Source organism: Musa acuminata, chromosome BXJ1-11 (genome assembly GCF_036884655.1).
Source record: "Musa acuminata AAA Group cultivar baxijiao chromosome BXJ1-11, Cavendish_Baxijiao_AAA, whole genome shotgun sequence".
In the NCBI taxonomy this organism is placed as follows: domain Eukaryota; kingdom Viridiplantae; phylum Streptophyta; class Magnoliopsida; order Zingiberales; family Musaceae; genus Musa; species Musa acuminata.
In genome coordinates this window covers 18,363,835-18,383,376 of record NC_088337.1, presented here as the reverse complement: position 1 = coordinate 18,383,376, position 19,542 = coordinate 18,363,835, and the positions used below count along the sequence as shown (strand labels likewise).

At 42.4% G+C, this 19,542-nt stretch overlaps 1 protein-coding gene across 1 annotated transcript; it reads left to right on the top strand.

Moving 5' to 3' along the window:
• Positions 1–18,090: 18,090 nt before the first annotated feature.
• LOC135596431 (uncharacterized) lies at positions 18,091–18,930 on the top strand. Its single transcript, XM_065088480.1, has one exon. The coding sequence runs from the start codon at positions 18,091–18,093 to the stop codon at positions 18,928–18,930; it is 840 nt and encodes a 279-aa protein (XP_064944552.1).
• Positions 18,931–19,542: the final 612 nt, after the last annotated feature.

Genomic DNA, 19,542 nt, shown 5'->3' with positions numbered 1-19,542 from the left:
CTCATTTTGAACAAGTTTACAAAACTTGCTAAAATATCTAAAGCATTCATTTTTCTATTTTAAGAAGTAAGTCCATGTGTATCTGCTATAGTCATCCACAATGACGAAGGCGTATTTGCTACCTCCTAGGCTTGATGTAGAGATTGGTCCGAACAAGTCTATATGGATCAATTGTAAGGGCCTAGAGGTGCTTATTTGATTCTTAGATTTGAAACTACCCTTAATTTGTTTACCTAATTGGCAAGCATCACATACATTATCTTTGATGAACTTGATATGAGGAATTCCTCTTACAAGTTCTTTAGATGATATTTGAGTGATTAGTTTCATGCTAGCATGACCTAATCTTCTATGCCATAGCCAAGCATCCTCATTCAAAACTGAAAAATACATTTCATTACACAAATCATTGATGTCAATAGTGTATATGTTATTTTGTTTTAATGCAATCATAGACATGTTTTTGTGTGGTTTTTCAATGATGCAAGCATTAGATTCGAATTTGACAATATATCCTTTATCACATAATTGACTAATGCTCAAGAGGTTATGTTTTAAACCATCAACTAACAAAACATCTTCGATAAAGAAGTTGGATTTGTTACCTATGGTTCCTTTGCCAATGATTTTACCCTTGTTGTTGTCTCCGAAGGTGACATAGCCTTCGTCTATGCTAGTGAGCTTAGAGAATTGAGATGGATCTCCGGTCATATGCCTTGAGCATCCACTATCAAGGTACCATCTCTTGCTCCTAGCTTGCGATGGTATAGCTTTCTACAAGAAAGGATGATTTTTAGGTATCCATTTGCTTTTGGGTGCCTCAAAAATAGATCTACATTGTTTATCATGTTGCATAGAATTTATCATGGTTCCTTTAGGAACTCAAATTAATTTGTTCGGACTAATTTTCTTGAATGGACAATAATGCGTTTTGTGTCCAAGTTTGCAACAAAAGTTGCATTTGCTTTGGTGTCGAACATGTAAGATGGGGCCTTTCATGAAGGTGGTTGGATTTTGGTGAGGACTTCTCACAAATCCGATTCCACTTCTTTTGGGAACGTGACCCTTGTTTGCAAGGATCATGTTCAAGGACTTGCTACCAACCTCGAATTTTTTCAAGGTGTCCTTAAGTAGCAAGTTTTCCTTTTGGAGAGTTTCTAGATCATGGCATTTTAGGCATGAACCTAAACTATCATGATATTCAGTTTTTAACTTACCGAAATTACAAGTAAGACTATCATGCTCCTTTTTTAGCAATTTATATTTTCTACTAATAATCTTGCATTCATCAAATAAGTCATGGAAGGCATTTAATAATTCATCAAATGATAAATCTGCATCTATTAAATTTGTTACCTCCTCTCCGATGGCCATTAAGGCATAATGAGCAACTTGCTCGGTGTTGGACTCCTCTTCTTCGGACGCGCTCGAGTCATCCCACGTTGCTTTGAGTGCCTTCTTCTTTGATGTTCTCTTTTTGACTTGGGGACAATCACTTTTGTAGTGTCCCGGCTTTTTGCATTAGTAGCAAATAACTTGGTCCTTTTTGGGTTCAATTTTTTTTTTTGTCATTCTTAAACTTGTTTCTTTTAATAATTTTTTAAAATTTTCTTGTTAGAAGTGCCAAGTCATCGTCACAGTCCTCATCACTTGAGTTTTCTCTCAAGTGGTCTTCTGAAGTTCTAAGTGTCATATCCTTCCTATTCTTTGGAAGGATGTCTTCTTGCTCTTCATGAGCTTTGCAAGTCATCTCGTAGGTCATTAATGACCCGATTAGTTCTTCAAGAGGGAAGTTGTTTAGATTTTTCGCCTCTTGAATAGTAGTGACTTTAGGATCCCAACTCTTAGGAAGGGATCTTAGAATCTTATTTACGAGCACAAAATCCGAAAAACTTTTTCTGAGTCCTTTTAAACCGTTGACGACATCCGTGAAACGGGTAAACATGTCGCCAATAGTCTCACTCGGTTTCATCCGGAAAAGTTCGAAAGAATGTAACAAAAAATTGATTTTTGACTCTTTCACTCTACTTGTGCCTTCGTGAGTCACTTTGAGTGTGTGCCAAATATCAAATGCGGTTTCACAGACCGAAACACGATTGAACTCGTTTTTATCAAGTGCACAAAATAAGGCATTCATAGTCTTTGTATTAAGAGCGAAAGCCTTCTTCTCCAATTCATTCCAATCGATCATTAGAAGAGAAGACTTCGAAAATCCATTTTCGACAAGATTGACAAGATTCCAAATTTCAAATCCATAGAAATAAGAAAGATCCTCATTCGGGTCTTCCAATAGGTGTAGTCCGTCCTATTGAACATGGGTGGACGTGTAATAGAATGGCCCTCTTGGATTCCGGCGTATGCCATCTCTCTTGGGTTTTAATCCATTTGAGAGTTAACCCCGCTCTGATACCAATTGTTAGGATCAAGAGCACTAAGAGGGGGGTGGGGGGGTGAATTAGTGCAGCGGAAAACTTTCGACGATTAAAAAAGTGTTCGTACGATAAAAGTGATTTCAGTAAGAAAGTCGATTCGTAAATCACTTTTTAACTTTTGATTAAGTGAGATACAACAAAGATATAAATGTAGTTTGCAGTTATGGTTCAAATCAGATAGTAGGCGCAAACTGAAATATGATATTCGTACAAAAAAAACTGATTTACGTCTAAATGCTAATTCGTAAATCACTTGATTAAGCGAGATGTAGTTAAAGCAAGGATATAAAGGTAGTTTGCAGTTATGATAGAAATCAAAACGTAAGCGCAAACTGAAATATGATGATCGTACGATAAAACAGATTTACGTCTAAACGCCGATTCGGAAAGTGCAAAGCTTGAAACCCAATCGTATATGCGTAGAAAGCAGTAAGCTTTTGAGGAGGTTTGCAGTAAAGATAAAATGCTAAAGTAAATGCAAACCGAGATTTAGAGTGGTTCGGTCAATCTTGACCTACTCCACTTTTGGCTTCCTCCACTGACGAGGTCACCGACGTCAACTAGAGGCCTTCCTTCAATAGGCAAAGGCCAACCACCGTTTTACAGTTTCACTCCTTTTGACGGGCTTAGGAGACAACCCTTACAGAATTTCCTTTCCTCTCTTAACAGATTAGAACTTGGAAGAAAAGAGGAAGAAGAACTTTCAACTCATACAACACTTTTGAGCTCTAAAAATCACAAAGTAAAATCAGAATTTCGGTGGTTTTTGGGTGCCCTTTCAGTGCTGAAAGTGTGGGTTATTTATAGGCGCCAACCCAGTTTGAATTTGGAGCTCAAAACTGTCAATTCCCGGAATTTCGGGATCTGGCGGTTGCACCGCCTGATTGAGGCAATTGCACCACCTGGCAGAGCTCGAAGACTGAGCCTCTGGGTAGTGCCACCTCTGTCAGGGGCGATTGCACCTCATGCCAGAGCTCGAAGACTGAGCTCAGGCGGTGCCACCGCCTGATTGAGGCGGTTGCACCGCTCAGCTAGAGCTCGGAGACCGAGCCCAGGCGGTGCCACCTCCTGGCTGGGGCGGTTGCACCGCCCAGTCTCGCTCGGAGACTGAGCCCAAGCGGGGCCACCGCCTGGCTTGGGCGGTTCAACCGCCTGGCAGAAATCAGGGTCCGAATGGGTTGATACATTCGCCCCAATTTGGGTTTTTCAATGGCCCAATTGCCCCAAGATTAAGTTAATGGGATCACCTCCTATTTCCAACTTAATCATTGTGCTAACTACGATATTTCCTAAAACATTTACTGCAACTTGCTCCGGTGCGTCAATCTCTTCTTCCGGTGAGCTTCCGGTGAACTTCCGTCGATCATCCGATGAACCCTCGGTGATGCTCCTGCAGACTTCCGGCAAACTCCTGGACTTGTGACAATCCACTTGGCGAGTTCCGACGAGCTTCTTTGGCAAGCTTATGGACTTCTCGGATTTGTTCCCGCAGAACCTCCGACGACTGTCCGAACTTCCGTCGAACTCTCGAACTCCCAACGTGATCATTGTCTTGACTCCGGCGCAACTCCTGCTGCATATCTTATTTTCATCGTAGTTAATCCTACACACTTATCTCAACATATAGATTAGATAACAAATGACAATTGACTTCATCATCAAAATCCGAGATTCAACAGAATATCCCATGTGTTCTTGCTCAAACAAATCCCTAGCTAGGGTCATTCGGATTGAGAGAGAAAGAGTTATCCAGGAGAATATGATTAGAGCGAGACTCAAATAGAAACTATATGAGCCTGATAGTACCATGCCTGGTATACATCTTTTGGGGTATGAGATGGATAAGGTACTATAGATACACGATAACTAAGGATAAATAGATCCAATAGATTAAATTCTCCTGCATCGTCTGGGGACTACGACGTAGTAGCCTAGTATGTCTGCAGTCGATGTGTCAAGTGAATTATTATGGAGATAATAATTCACTTAGCTAAAAGGAGTTCTGACAGGTATAATTCACGGCCAACTCGATATTGGGCCTAGAGGGTCACACACATATGGTAGGCATTGCAACGAGTAGAGGTTCGGATATGAGATATCCATCAGAGCCTCTATCTTATTGGAGATCCAATAAGCTCATGAATTATTGGATCCTATGGATGAGATCCAATAAGAGCCAATGAGAGATTATTGGATAAGAGATCCACTAATCTAAGAGGCTTGGGTAGTTGGATGAAGATCTAATACCCAATAGGGTAAGATCCATTAGGGTTAAATTGATAAGGGGCCTCTATAAATATGAGGGAACTAAAGGTTCATAGGCTATAGCTTCTTTTGGTTGGCATCTACTATTCTTCTCTCCCCTTCTCCTCAAATAGTAGGCTTGGAGATTTGAGGAGCATCTTCATAACCTCTATTGTGTGGATCATCACTAGAGAGGAGGACAGTTGACCTCCTTCATCCTCTCCTATAGATCTGCAGGTTTTCAGGGATATACGATCTCCCTGGGTAATTCTCTTATGCATAGTTTTTCTATTTCGGGGGATTTTGTGCACCAATCTTCGCACGATGACAAACACATCTTTAAAAATTTTGAGGATTTTGTTTTCTATTCTTCTGCTGGGCATTTGATGTTGCCTCTAAATTTTCCTATAGTGGTATTAAAGCCAGATTGCTCATGCAAAAGATTGGCTTTTAAACTACGTGTGTTGTGTTCAATTGAAATTATTTTACGCGATTGCTACAATTTTTTTCTTGCAGTTTTCAAATATGCACTGCACACTTTCTTTCTATTAAGAGGTGTTTTAGATAAAGCTTTTGATGTCAAATTTGTTGATACAAAAGGGGAAGAAAGGGCAACAACTATTGTTGCCCCTTGGATTGGCCAACGACTGCTTGCAGCCTTAGCCGAGAGCTCCAATTTACTACTCTCGGCCTAGCCAAAAGCAGTAGGAACAAGAGCAGCATGGCTGCTCTCAACCTACTGCATGGTAGCCCCTGCAACTAGGTTTCCTAGCTGCAAGGGGCACCCTTAGCGGCTAGGGTTTCATGGCCATAGGGGTTGCCCCAACGGCTAGGAGTTCTGGTCGCATGGGGCACTTGAAGTCCATGGCAGCCCTGCAGCCATAGTTTCTTAGCTACAAGGGATTCCTTTGTGGCTAGGGTTTCCTAGCCATGCAAGGTAGTCCAATGGCCTAGGATTCCTGGTTTTTGGGGAGTCTCTATATGGTATGATTTCCTTGCTCAAGAAGGAACTACCTGCCATGTGAGGAACCTACCATGTGGGACACCATATTGTACGGAGCCCAAAATGCTACATATAATTAATTAAAATAGTTTAATTAATTATTATTATCTAGCAGTCCTACATGGTGATGTATACATGTGATGTATGATGTAGTCAGATGATCATGGACCATGTGATATGTGTATGAGTGATGTGATTACTATTATTATTGAGGCCTGCGAGCTACTAATTTATTTCTCATTTATTATCGGTCCTGTGTATATGTGATTAAGTTGTAATTACATAACGAGGCACAGTAGTAGAGTGAAAGCGATAGCAGAATCCATGAGGCCGAGACAGATGATCGTAACCGATGGAGATGCGCTGAGATCCCAACGGAACCGACGATGATGACATGGACGATCATAGGGCATGGAGATGTGCCATTACACATATAAATCTTGATGTAAGTGATCAAGCTCACTGGCTTGAGCTTCATCATATTAGGATGTAGTCCATAATCATCTGGTGTGATTGCTCATATGATGTGTGATTGATTATACACCTACTAGATATGTATATATATTTACATGTGTTGAATCTCGTATTTTGATGATGAAACCACTTGATATATGTTTATGATTTAATCTGTATTTTCAGTGACACAGGATGCTTCAATTAGGATGAGACAATTAAAGCAGAAAAATCATGTTGTGCCGGAGGAACATGTCGGAAGATTGGACGTCGGGCCGGTGGATCGGTCGACGTATCGACAGAAGGCTTCGGGCCGTGGACTTGGGCATCGAGCCAAGAAGAGCAGGTATTGTGCCAAGGATATCGGAGTTGCGGAGTCAACTGACCGATTGGGCAATAGGCTGCAGGAGAGGACGATGCGCCGAAGAATCAGACGAAGCGTCGAGGGACCAATGACATGCCGGACAACTTGGTTAATTGCTTAGAATTAATTGTCTCAATCGAAATTTTGTTTTAAGTGTGCAGGATTAACTACGATGGAAGAAAGACATGCAACAGGATTTGTGCCGGAGTCAAGACAATGATCACGTTGGGAGTTCGGGAGTTCGACGGAAGTTCGGACAGTCGTCGGAGGTTCTGCGGGAACAAATCCGAGAAGTCCATGAGCTTGCCAAAGAAGCTCGTCAGAACTCGCCAAGTAGATCATTGCAAGTCCAGGAGTTTGCCGGAGGTCCGCAGGAGCATCACCGAGGGTTCATCGGGTGATCGACGGAAGTTCACCGGAAGCTCGCCGGAAGAAGCGATTGACGCACCGGAGCAAGTTGCAGTAAATGTCTTAGGAAAAATCGTAGTTAGCATAATGATTAAATTGGAAATGGGAGGTGATCCCATTAACTTAATCTTGGGGCAATTGGGACCCTGAAAGACCCAAATTGGGCCGAATAGATCAACCCATTCGGACCCTGATTTCTGGCGGGAGGTGCAACCGCCTAAGCTAGGAGGTAGCACCACCTAGGCTAAGTCTCCGAGCGAGACTGGGCGGTGCAACCGCCCTAGCCAGGAGGTGGCACTGCCTGGGCTCAGTCTCCGAGAGAGACTGAGTGGTGCAACCTCCCCTGACAAGAGGTGGCACCGCATGAGCTCGGTCTTCGAGCTCTGGCAGGCGGTGCAACTGCCTCAGTCAGGAGGTGCAACGGCCTGAGCTCAGTTTTTAAGCTCTGGCAGGAGGTGCAACCGCTCCTGACAGGAGGTGGCACCGCCCAAAGGCTCAGTCTTCGAGCTCTGCCAGGCGGTGCAACTGCTCCAATCAGGAGGTGCAACCGCCTGATCCCGGAATTCCGGGAATTAACAGTTTTGAGCTCCAAATTTGAACTGGGTTGGGGCCTATAAATACCCCACCCATTCAGCATTGAAGAGCATAGACAAACACCAAAATCTTGATCCTTTTCTGTGATTCTTAGAGCTCAAAATTGTTGTAAAGGCCAAAAGTTCTTCTCCCTCTGTTCTTCCAAGTTCTGAGTTGTAAAGAGAGGAGAGAAAATTCTGTAAGGGTTGTCTCCTAAGCCCGTCAAAAGGAGTGAAACTGTAAAAGGGTGGTTGGCCTTCGCCTATTGAAGGAAGGCCTCTAGTTGACGTCGTTGACCTCGTCGGTGGAGGAAGCCAAAAGTGGAGTAGGTCAAGATTGACCGAACCACTCTAAATCTTGGTTTGCATTTACTTTGAGCATATTATCTTTACTGCAAACCTCCTCTGAAGCTTACTGCTTTCTGCGCATATACTATCGGGTTTCAAGCTTTGCACTTTTCGAATCAGCGTTTTGACGTAAATCAGTTTCTTCGTACGAACGTCGTATTTCAGTTTGCGCTTATATTCTGGTTTTCATCATAACTGGAAACTGCCTTCATAGATTGACTTTAACATCATCTTGCTTGATCTTAAGTTAAAGTAATCTTAGAATCGGCTTTCAAACAGAAATCGTTTTTATCGTTCGAACGAAGTTTCGTTTTAATCGCAGAAAGTTTTCCACTGCACTAATTCACCCCCCCCCCCCCCCCCCCCTCTTAGTGCTCTTGATCCTAACAATTGGTATTAGAGCCTGGTATTTCTCATTTCGGACTTACACCCGAGAGAATTGACTCTTCATGGCTTTCAAGAGGGCTTATCGGTTTTTCGTCCACCGTTGTTTAACGGATTGGACTACACTTATTGGAAAACTCGAATGAGAGTTTTCTTGATTTCTACGAATTTGGATTTATGGAATATCATTGAAAACGGTTTTCAACTTCCCTCTAAACCGATGAACGAATGGTCGGATTTGGAGAAGAAGTATTTTTCTTTAAACGTAAAGGCTATGAATGCCTTATTTTGTGCTTTGGACAAAAATGAGTTCAATCGGATTTCTACATGCGAAACGGCTTTTGACATTTGGCGAACACTTGAAATCACACACGAGGGAACTAGTAGAGTCAAAGACTCGAAAGTTAACATTTTATTGCATGATTTTGAGCTTTTTCGAATGCAACCAAGCGAGACTATAGGCGACATGTACACCAGTTTCACGGATGTCGTCAATAGTTTAAGAGCTCTTGGAAAATGTTTTTCGGATTTTGAACTCGTAAACAAGATTTTGCGTTCTCTTTCTAAAAAATGGGATTCAAAAGTAACTACAATACAAGAAGCTAAAAACCTAAACAACTTACCACTTGAAGAACTAATTGGTTCGTTGATGACATATGAAATGGTGCATAATGCACATGATGAACAAAATCACCTTCCAAAGAACAGGAAGGATTTGGAACTCCGGACAAATGAATACCACTTGAGCGATGACTCAAGTGATGAGGACAATGATGAACTTGAACTTCGAACACTAAATCTTAATAAGTTTATTAAACAAAAATCTAAAATAGACAATGAACTTGAACGAAGGAAGAGGCCAAAGAAGAGGAAGGCAACCAAGGATGAATCAAGAACTTCCAAAGGTGAAACGGCGAATTGGGCTTTGACGGGCTTCGACTACAAGGTAAGTAACTCAACTCCCTTAATTTATTTCGAAATTACATGATGCTCTTCATAATGCATTTTTTAGTATAGAATTAATTTTCCTGAAAATTACATGTTTAAAAAAAAATTGATGAAAATGCAAAATTTATGATCATGCTAGTAGTTCTGAAAATAATCATGAAAAATACATATTTTATGATAAACAAATAAAATGATCTTGATTGAAAATATGATATCATGGTTAAGAAGTAATAATGTGTATTACATTGATTTCCATTGTTATTTCTCGATTTTGATTAAAAATCATGTTTGATTTGAAGAAATGCATAATGATGAAATTAAATATTTTGATTAACAATTTTATGCATGAGATTTTAAGCTGATGATAAGCATGTGTTATTTTCATGAGTGTATTTGAAAAACTATGGCAAAAATGTGCTCGAATGCATGAACTTGTTAAGATTATTTTTCGGACTTTTTTTATTCAATGTTTAAATCACTTAATTGCCATGATGATTTTATACTATTACATGCCTTAATAACATGTTGGAAATTATATGTTTTGGATACATATATTTTTATGATCATGAGCATGTTTTATCTTCATGATTGAACTTGAAAATCTATAGCAAAATCTTGTCCGAATGCATGAAAGTGTTAATTTCATTTTCGGATTCACTTAACAATTGGTATCCTAACAATCGGATTTTCTCATACACTTATTATATGAAAAATATTTTTCTGAAATGGATTTGATGAAATGATTCCTGCTTATAAATTCCATCTTGAAATATGAATGATAGTGTTTTTGCTTGCAAAGATTTGTTTCACATACATATCTCCTATGATTCATGTGCAGAAAAAGAATTTATAAATCATAATACAATGAGATTTCTTATGCAAATATAAAGTGCTTTTGTGATTTTTTGCTAAAGAAAATGATTATTAAAATCATGATCTTGATAATTATAACATGAAGTTCTTTATAAATCAAGATCGTTCATTATGCTCCTTACATTTATCAAAAAGGAATTCTTCAAATGAAACGTAACTTGTCTTTTGATTTCTTAGAACTCAATGAAGTGTCATATTGATATCTTGATACTTAGAATATTTTAAAATGTGATCTTGATAAGAATGTTTCAAGTTGCTCTTTGTACTATATCTTTTCAAATGAATCATGAGCCTTGATATCATATATTTCATAATATAGAAATAACAAGATTTCTTTGCCTTGTATGTCTTGTGTGATGATTGTACATCAATTTGCTTTATTAAGAATTATATGAATCTTGATCGTGAACTTGTTAAGAAGAATTTTAATGAACCATGAATCATATCTTTGGTATTCACAAATTGATCCTCATTGATATCTTTTATTGATATGATAAATTATCATCTTATGATATATCGCATAATTATATCATGCTTTGCGATTGTATCATGTGATCTTTGCTGAATTTTCACATTGATATTCTTCATGACATGATTTCTTTGCATTGTTGTCTTGTATGCTTCATGTGATAATATGAATACATGAAACACTTATGATATGATTTTTATGCAATTCCTTGTATTCATGAAATGTTTATCTCATCACCTAATAATTCTTCTTGATATTCCTTATGTGATGAGAAGAATACATGAAATATTCATTAATTTGTTTTGATGTATACAAATAAGAAGTTTCGATCATGTATGGTAGGATGTAATTTGACAAATTTGGTACCATCATGTTGCAAATTAAATGATGATTAGGAATCATGCATTAATGATGATTGTATATTTTATGATTTGGCAAGATGCATGCAATGATGAAATATTCATGAATTTGAAATGATGCATGTAATACTTATGACAATGATGTACATGATGTATTGCATATGATATGTATAATGAATGCCTTAAATGATGAATGTTTGGTATCATGATGAACATGTTAATAAATGCTTAAAAATTTTAATGTTTGAGTATCATGTATGATATACCCATTAATGATGATTGATTTATCTTTCGGTATCGTGCATGAAAAATAAGGCTTTTGAAATTGTGTATGTTTTAATTTGAATATATAATGATGCACAAATAAAATTGATATTTACCTTTGTCATAATCTGAAAATTGAAAAAAGGGTCTTCCCTTCTTTTTGACAATGACAAAGGGGGAGCAAGAATTTCTAGAGTGGACATCATGAAAAGAGGCAAACTAGCTAGCTTACGCAATTCAAGATGAAAGCAAAAATTACACTCCTCTAAAGAGAAGATGCAAATGTAACACTTGCTTAATTGTTTGCTTGCCTCATGTAAAACATGATCTCTTGCTAGTTTGGCATTTTGCTAGCTTGCACTTTGCAAAGAAAGCAAAAATGACACTTCTCAAAAGAGAAGAAAGAGCTTGTTATCTTGAACATCACAAGCTTGCCAAACAAAAATTGCAAAAGTGCTATCTTGCCTATCTCAAGAAGCAAAACTTGCATATCGTAAAAATTTGCTAGCTTGCAACTTGCATATTTCAAGAAGCAAGAGTTGCCTTCTTGAACATCTCTAAATTGCTAGCTTGCAAGTTCTAAAATGTTGTAACATTGCTAGCTTGCATGTACTAAAAGTGCTATCTTGTATACTGTAAAACTTGCATATCTAAAATTTAATAGCTTGAATGTTCTAAGCATGATGTAACATTTGCTAAATTTTCCGGCTTCAAAACTGCATGATGATAAAACTTGATATTATGTTTTTCATGCAATGAGTTGAACCAATATCATAAACACTTGATTGTGGTACTTCTCCTTTTTGTTGATGACAAAGGGGGAGAAGTATGTTGATGACATGACATGTTATGCATAAGTTTATGCATAAGTTCGTGTTGCAAGTATTCATGATGAATATTGCAATGACTTGAATTCAGTTCGAATTCAAGATTCTATCAATATGGCATATTGATAGGGGGAGTTTGTTTAAACTCCGGGAGTTAAGGTTAACTCCGTCATCAAGTAGTTGTCATCATCAAAAAGGGGGAGATTGTTGAATCTCGTATTTTGATGATGAAACCACTTGATATATGTTTATGATTTAATCTGCGTTTTTAGTGACGCAGGATGCTTCGATCAGGATGAGACAATTAAAGCAGAAAAATCATGTTGTGCCGGAGGAACATGTCAGAAGATTGTACATCGGGCCGGTGGATCGGTCGACGTATCGACAGAAGGCTTCGGGCTGTGGACTCGGGCATCGGGCCAAGAAGAGCAGGTATTGTGCCAAGGATATCGGAGTTGCAGAGTCAACTGGCCGATTGGGCAATAGGCTGCAGGAGAGGACGATGCGCCGAAGAATCAGACGAAGCGTCGAGGGACCAATGACATGCCGGACAACTTGGTTAATTGCTTAGGATTAATTGTCTCGATCGAAGTTTTGTTTTAAGTGTGCAGGATTAACTACGATGGAAGAAAGACATGCAACAAGAGTTGCGCTGGAGTCAAGACAATGATCATGTTGGGAGTTCGAGAGTTCGACGGAAATTCAGACAGTCGTCGGAGGTTCTGCGGGAACAAATCCATGAAGTCCATGAGCTTGCCAAAGAAGCTCGTCGGAACTCGCCAAGTAGAACGTCACAAGTCCAGGAGTTTGTCGGAAGTCTGCAGGAGCATCACCGAGGGTTCATCGGGTGATCGACGGAAGTTCGCCGGAAGCTCGCCGGAAGAAGCGATTGACGCACCGGAGCAAGTTGCAGTAAATGTCTTAGGAAAAATCATAGTTAGCACAATGATTAAGTTGGAAATGGGAGGTGATCCCATTAACTTAATCTTGGGGCAATTGGGCCCCTGAAAGACCCAAATTGGGCCGAATGGATCAACCCATTTGGACCCTGATTTCTGGCGGGAGGTGCAACTGCCCAAGCTAGGAGGTAGCACCGCCTAGGCTAAGTCTCCGAGCGAGACTGGGCAGTGCAACCACCCCAGCCAAGAGGTGGCACCGCCTGGGCTCAGTCTCCGAGCGAGACTGGGTGGTGCAACCTCCCCTGACAAGAGGTGGCACCGCATGAGCTCGGTCTTCGAGCTCTGGCAGGCGGTGCAACCGCCTCAGTCAGGAGGTGCAACCGCCTAAGCTCAGTCTTCGAGCTCTGGCAGGAGGTGCAACCGGCCCTTACAGGAGGTGGCACCGCCCAGAGGCTCAGTCTTCGAGCTCTGCTAGGCGGTGCAACCGCTCCAATCAGGAGGTGCAACCGCCTGATCCCGGAATTCCGGGAATTGACAGTTTTGATCTCCAAATTTGAACTGGGTTGGGGCCTATAAATACCCCATCCATTCAGCACTGAATAGCATAGATAAACACCGAAATCTTGATCCATTTCTGTGATTCTTAGAGCTCAAAATTGTTGTAAAGGCCAAAAGTTCTTCTCCCTTTGTAAAGGCCAATAGGCGAAGGCCAACCAACCTTTTACAGTTTCTTCCAAGTTCTGAGTTGTAAAGAGAGGAGAGAAAATTCTGTAAGGGTTGTCTCCTAAGCCCGTCAAAAGGAGTGAAATTGTAAAAGGTTGGTTGGCCTTCGCCTATTGAAGGAAGGCCTCTAGTTGACGTCGGTGACCTCGTCGGTAGAGGAAGCCAAAAGTGGAGGTCAAGATTGACCGAACCACTCTAAATCTCGGTTTGCATTTACTTTGAGCATATTATCTTTACTGCAAACCTCCTCTGAAGCTTACTGCTTTCTACGCATATACGATCGGGTTTCAAGCTTTGCACTTTCCGAATCAGCGTTTAGACGTAAATCAGTTTCTTCGTACGAACGTCATATTTCAGTTTGCGCTTATATTCTGGTTTTCATCATAACTGCAAACTGCCTTCATAGATTGACTTTAACATCATCTTGCTTGATCTTAAGTTAAAGTAATCTTAGAATCGGCTTTCAAACAGAAATCATTTTTATCGTTCGAACGCAGTTTTGTTTTAATCGCAGAAAGTTTTCCGCTGCACTAATTCACCCCCCCCCCTCTTAGTGCTCTTGATCCTAACAACATGCGATGTACATATATATTAAATATGTATGTGTGTGACATGTTACATTAGGAGACCGAATCAAAATCCCCTCTCTCAATAATACTAAGTCAATAAATGTGAGGCAATTCGATTGACCCACATGTTCTTCTATCGTTATCGGTAGGGACCGATTCTTGTTATAGGTTGAGTTGGTCGAGTTCCTTGAGGCTCACCTATGTCGTGATTCACTATCTTGCCTATGACATAGAGATGTCACTAGTGACCTGAGGTCTTGGTATGCATGGTTAAGTCTCTCAAGGGTATATTATAGAATCAAACTCATCTTGAAATGATGATGTTGACTTAGATGAATATAATGGTTGGATGAGTCCCCCAAGACCATGATGGTTCAGAGGCCGAACAAGACGGGAATCACAAGAAGTTTGATCGGCAAGAGTTGCCTACCTTTTGGGCTTAGTATGATTGGTTGAGTCCCTCGAGGTTATACTAAGATGCTGATTTTATCCCGATCACTACTAGAAGTCTGTCAGACACTTCCGTTTACGTGTTAAGGGTATCTCATGACTCACCATAAAAATAGTGAGAGCAAATTAAGATAGAAGTCCATATCTTATTTGTTTAACTTTTTTACAAAATCTGCATGTTATTTATTTCTACTGCATCTTTATTTTCAGAAAATATCACTTTTAAGTCCCTTACGTGGCATACTTGATGTCAACTGCATCACTGGTCCGAATTATATGAGTTGGCTCCGCAACTTAGAGAATTATTCTCACGGTAGAGAAAATCATATAGGTCCTTGATAGAGTGATGCCTATGCCCGAGGAAAGGGCAAGCGAGGATGAGATTACTCGATGAAGTACATAGATGACTCTACTCTTGCTTAGTATTACATGTTGGGCTCCATGACTCATGAGTTATATAGACAACATGAAAAGATGGATGTCAAATCCATTCTCCTACATGTATGCAAACTATTTGAGGAACAGGGAAGGACTCAGCAATATGAGATATCCAAGAGCCTCTTTTGCGTTTGGATGACTGAGGGGACACCAGTTCAAAACCATGTTATAAAGATGATTGAGTGGATAGAAAAACTCACAGGTCTAAGAATTATCCTAGAGGATAACTTGTGTGTGAATCTTGTGCTTCAATCCCTAGTAGATTCCTTTTCACAGTTCATAATGAATTTTAATATGAACAAACTTAAGGTGACTCTCCCTAAGCTCCTCAATATGTTGAGGGAAGCAAAGAGCACTATCAAGAAAAAGAAGCTAGTTCTCTATAATGGTAAGACCAGAAAGGAAAGAAAAGAAAGGTAGAAAAATCTCTTAAGAAGGGCAAGGGCAAGAGCAGACCAGGTAAAGCAAAGGTTGCTAAGAAAGACTCAACAAAGGACAAAAATCAGTACTTCCACTATGGTAAAGATGGGCACTAGAAGAGGAACTGCAAGGAGTACCTTTTAGAGAGGGCGAAACATAAGCTTGGAGAAGCTTCAAGTACATTCATGATCAGTCTCCAATTGTCATACTCTTATGATAACACATGGGTATTGGATATTGGTAGTGCTTATCATATTTATAATTCATTGCAGGTTCTAGCAAGACCTAGGAGATTGGCAAGAGGCGAGATGGATCTCAAGATAGGCAATGGAGCAAAAGTTGCCATAGTAGCTATTGGAGAGGTCACCCTACATCTGTATGGTGGAGCTATTATTGCATTAGATGTATATTATTTTATTTCTTTTATTATCAAAAATATTATTTTCATTTCATGTTTAATAATTAGTATATATAAATTAGTTTTTGAGAACAATGGTTGTTCAATAATATTAGATGATGAGATCATCACGAGAAGAACATTTCATAATAATTTGTTTATACTAGAAGCTGCTCCACATATCATAAATGTAAGTGTGTCCAAGAGGAAATGAGATGAGATGAATAGTGTATACTTGTGGCATTGTAGGCTAGGTAACATCTATGAGGGAAGAATTCAAAAGTTGCTAAAGGATGGATATCTAGATCCATTCGACTATGAGTCATATACAACTTATGAGCCTTGCCTTTGTGGAAAACTGACCAACTCTCCTTTTAGTAGAACTAGAGAGAGAGCCACTTAGCTATTGGAACTCATGTATAGTGATATATGTGGACCCATGTCACCTCATGTCATAAGTGGTTATTCCTATTTTATTACTTTTACTAATGATTTCTCAAGGTATGGACATGTGTACTTGATGAAGTACAAGTCTGAGGCTTTTAAGAAAATCAGAAAGTATAAGAATGAAGTGGAGAACCAGATTGGAAAGAGTATCAAGACTCTTCAATCAGATCGAGGAGGTGAGTACTTGAGTACAGAGTTCACCCAATTCCTTAAGGACCATGAGATTTTATCTCAATGGACACCTCCTTACACACCTCAGTTCAATGGCGTATGTGAAAGGAGAAATTATACACTGTTAGACATGGTGCGATCTATGATGAGCTTCATCGACCTACCCATCTTATTCTGGGGATACACCCTAAAGATCGCAGCTTACCTTCATAACAGAGTTCCAACTAAGTTGGTAGAGTAGGGAAATCTAGGGGTGATATCACATGCGCATCGGAAGAATAGAAAATAAAAATCTCAAAATTTCCCAAAGATATGTTCATCATCGTGCGAAGATTGGTGTACAAAATTCGTAAAACCAAAAATTACATATATAAAAGATTATATTTTACCTAGGGAGATCATATATCCCTGAATCTCTATAGATTTATAGGAGAGGATGAAGAAGATCAAGCGTCCTCCTCTCTAGGCATTGCGACGACGCTCCTCAAATCTCCAAGCTTGCTATCTAAGAAGGAGAAGAAGAGAGGAGAATATAATATGGTAACTAAGAAACCTCTAGCCTATGAGTGTTTGGTTCCCTCATACTTATAGAGGCCCCCTATCAACTTAATCCTAATGGACCCTGCCCTATTGGGTACTAGATCTCTATCAAACTACCCAAGCCTATTATATTAGTGGATCTCTACACAATAATCTCTTATTAGCTCTTATTAGATCTCATCTGATATGGCAAAAAATGGCGGACCCCACTCCTGGCAACGTCCCCCGCACGTGGACAGGCGCGGCGCCCCAGGAAGAGCAATGAGGGTGACGGTCTGCGTCCGGACGTCGCCTCGCTGAGCCCACAACCCCCTTCAGTTTACCCAGCACAGTAGGACGAGACAGAAGTAGGTAGCGGTTGAAGCTCGACCATACCCTGCGATTCCCCGGTCCCCTACGCAACATCCTCGGCGATGTCGGACGCTATCAGAGGTACGGCCCCGACTGACGGGATGGCACGCCCGGTAATGCCGAGTCCCCCTATAAACACCCCCGAGCCAGAAGGAGAAGGGGGGACTTGCTCCTGGAAGGAAAACGACCTCCACGTCACTCTCTAACTTGATCGTCGGAGGTGTCGGGTGGAGCATCCCGACCCGACCTTTGTGCAGGTACCGAGCCAAGGCCCCCGTCCGGACACGCAGAATCCCCGCCCGGAGGAAGTCGCAGCGTCGCCCCGAGGCCGAGGCCGCGCCCGACCGCCTTGGCAGAGACGAGCAACGCCCCAGGGAGATCCCCGCCATTCGGACCCCCGAACGAGCCGAGACGACCCCTCGGGTCACGGCTAAGAAAAAGGTGTTTACCCTAACATAATGGCGCTAGAGGAAGGGTCGGTCCGAATGTCAAGCGATCAACAAGCTCACTCCGACGAACCCCCAGCCGTCAGGTCGCACACGACCGACGCAACGGAAGAGCATCCCCAACAGGAGGGGGTTTGGGACGAGCGCCCCGCTGCGATCTCGGAGCGCTATTGGCGATTGTTCAACGACCCTGGTCTGTCGCCGCCCATCGCCAATCCCGGTGGCCCGTCCCCCGTGCCGCCTCAAGCCTTCTACGACCTCACACACCAGGTCCGGGCTCTTACGGGAGTGATGCAGACCAGCATCCCGCTGGTCTCTCCTCCGACATCTTCACACTCAACCCTGCCTCCACCACGGCAACGGTTTGCCGCCCAGAACCCCGCACCGCTTCCCGAGTCTCCCGCTTCGCCTCCGGGCCAATCGACCCAACCCGGGAGCCGAGGAGCGGAGGATCCAGCGACGCACCTGACGCCCGTAGCCCCGCTTTCAGACTCGGCGGAGGGCCTGTGGGCCCAGCTACGCCTCGTAGGCCGCCGACTGGACGAGGTGCAGCATGAGGTTCGCCGGACCAGGGGAGACCCGGGGGCCGAGCAACACCAGGGGTCCCCTTTCACCCCCGAGATTCAAGAGCATGCGATCCCGCCGCATTTTCGGCTCCCTTCATTAGACGCCTACGATGGCGCCACCGACCCGGCTGACCACGTAGCAGCTTTCCGCGCCCAGATGGCGCTGTATGGGACGTCCGATGCCCTGATGTGCAGGGCTTTCCCGATAACCCTGCGAGGCCCAGCCCGGGCGTGGTACAGCAATCTGAAGACCGCGTCCATCGCCTCTTTCGACCAGTTGGCCAAGGATTTCGAACTTAACTTTCTGGCTCACGCCAAGCCGAGGCCGTCGGTGGCAATGCTCCTCGGGCTCAACCAGAGGGAGGACGAGCCCCTTTCTCACTTCGTGGACCGCTTCACCATACAAATTCGCGGGCTGACTGATGCTCACCCCTCTTTGATGATGCAGGCATTCATGATGGGCCTGCGGCCTACCCGATTCTTTTGGTCTCTGGTGGAGCGACCCCCCACTTCGGTACCCGAAATGTTACAACGCGCAAACCAGTTCGTCGCTACTGAAGCATGAATGGTCGGAAGGCGCGACGAGCACAAGAGGGTTAAGCCAGAGTAGCCCCGGCAGCAACAGCCCGCTACCTCCCGGCGTAGGGCTGGCGGACTCGACGATGCGGTACCCAGGTCCCCTCCCCCAGGCCTGAACTCCTCCCGAACCGAAATATTTCTCCACATCAAGGAGAAAGGTCTTCTCAAAGATCCTCACCCGATGAATAGCCCGCGCGAACTCGCGGACCGCTCTAAATACTGCCGTTTCCACCGACAGCCCGGTCACGACACCGAGGAGTGTCGAGAATTAAAAAGGCAAATTGAGGAGCTCATCCACCGAGGGCACCTCGGCTCATACCTCCGGCCAGATAAGGAGCTCTCGCCACGCCCGAAAGGACCCATCGAGCAGCACATAGATGTCATAACCGGCGGGCCAGCGTCCGGAGGGAACTCCATGGCGGGCGGAAAGGCCTACGCCAGGGCCTCCCGAGCCGAAGCTTCCAAACATGAAAAAGGCCCCGAAGTCACCTTCCCGACCGGGGGACCCGTGCCAGCCGAACATGATGACGTGCTGGTGATATCAGCCAGAATCGCCAACGCGCAAGTAAGAAGGATCATGGTCGACACTGGAAGCTCG

Bases quoted from the DNA above. Each gene is read 5' to 3' on its own strand.
- LOC135596431 (XM_065088480.1), top strand. From the start codon at position 18,091: ATGCAGACCAGCATCCCGCTGGTCTCTCCTCCGACATCTTCACACTCA.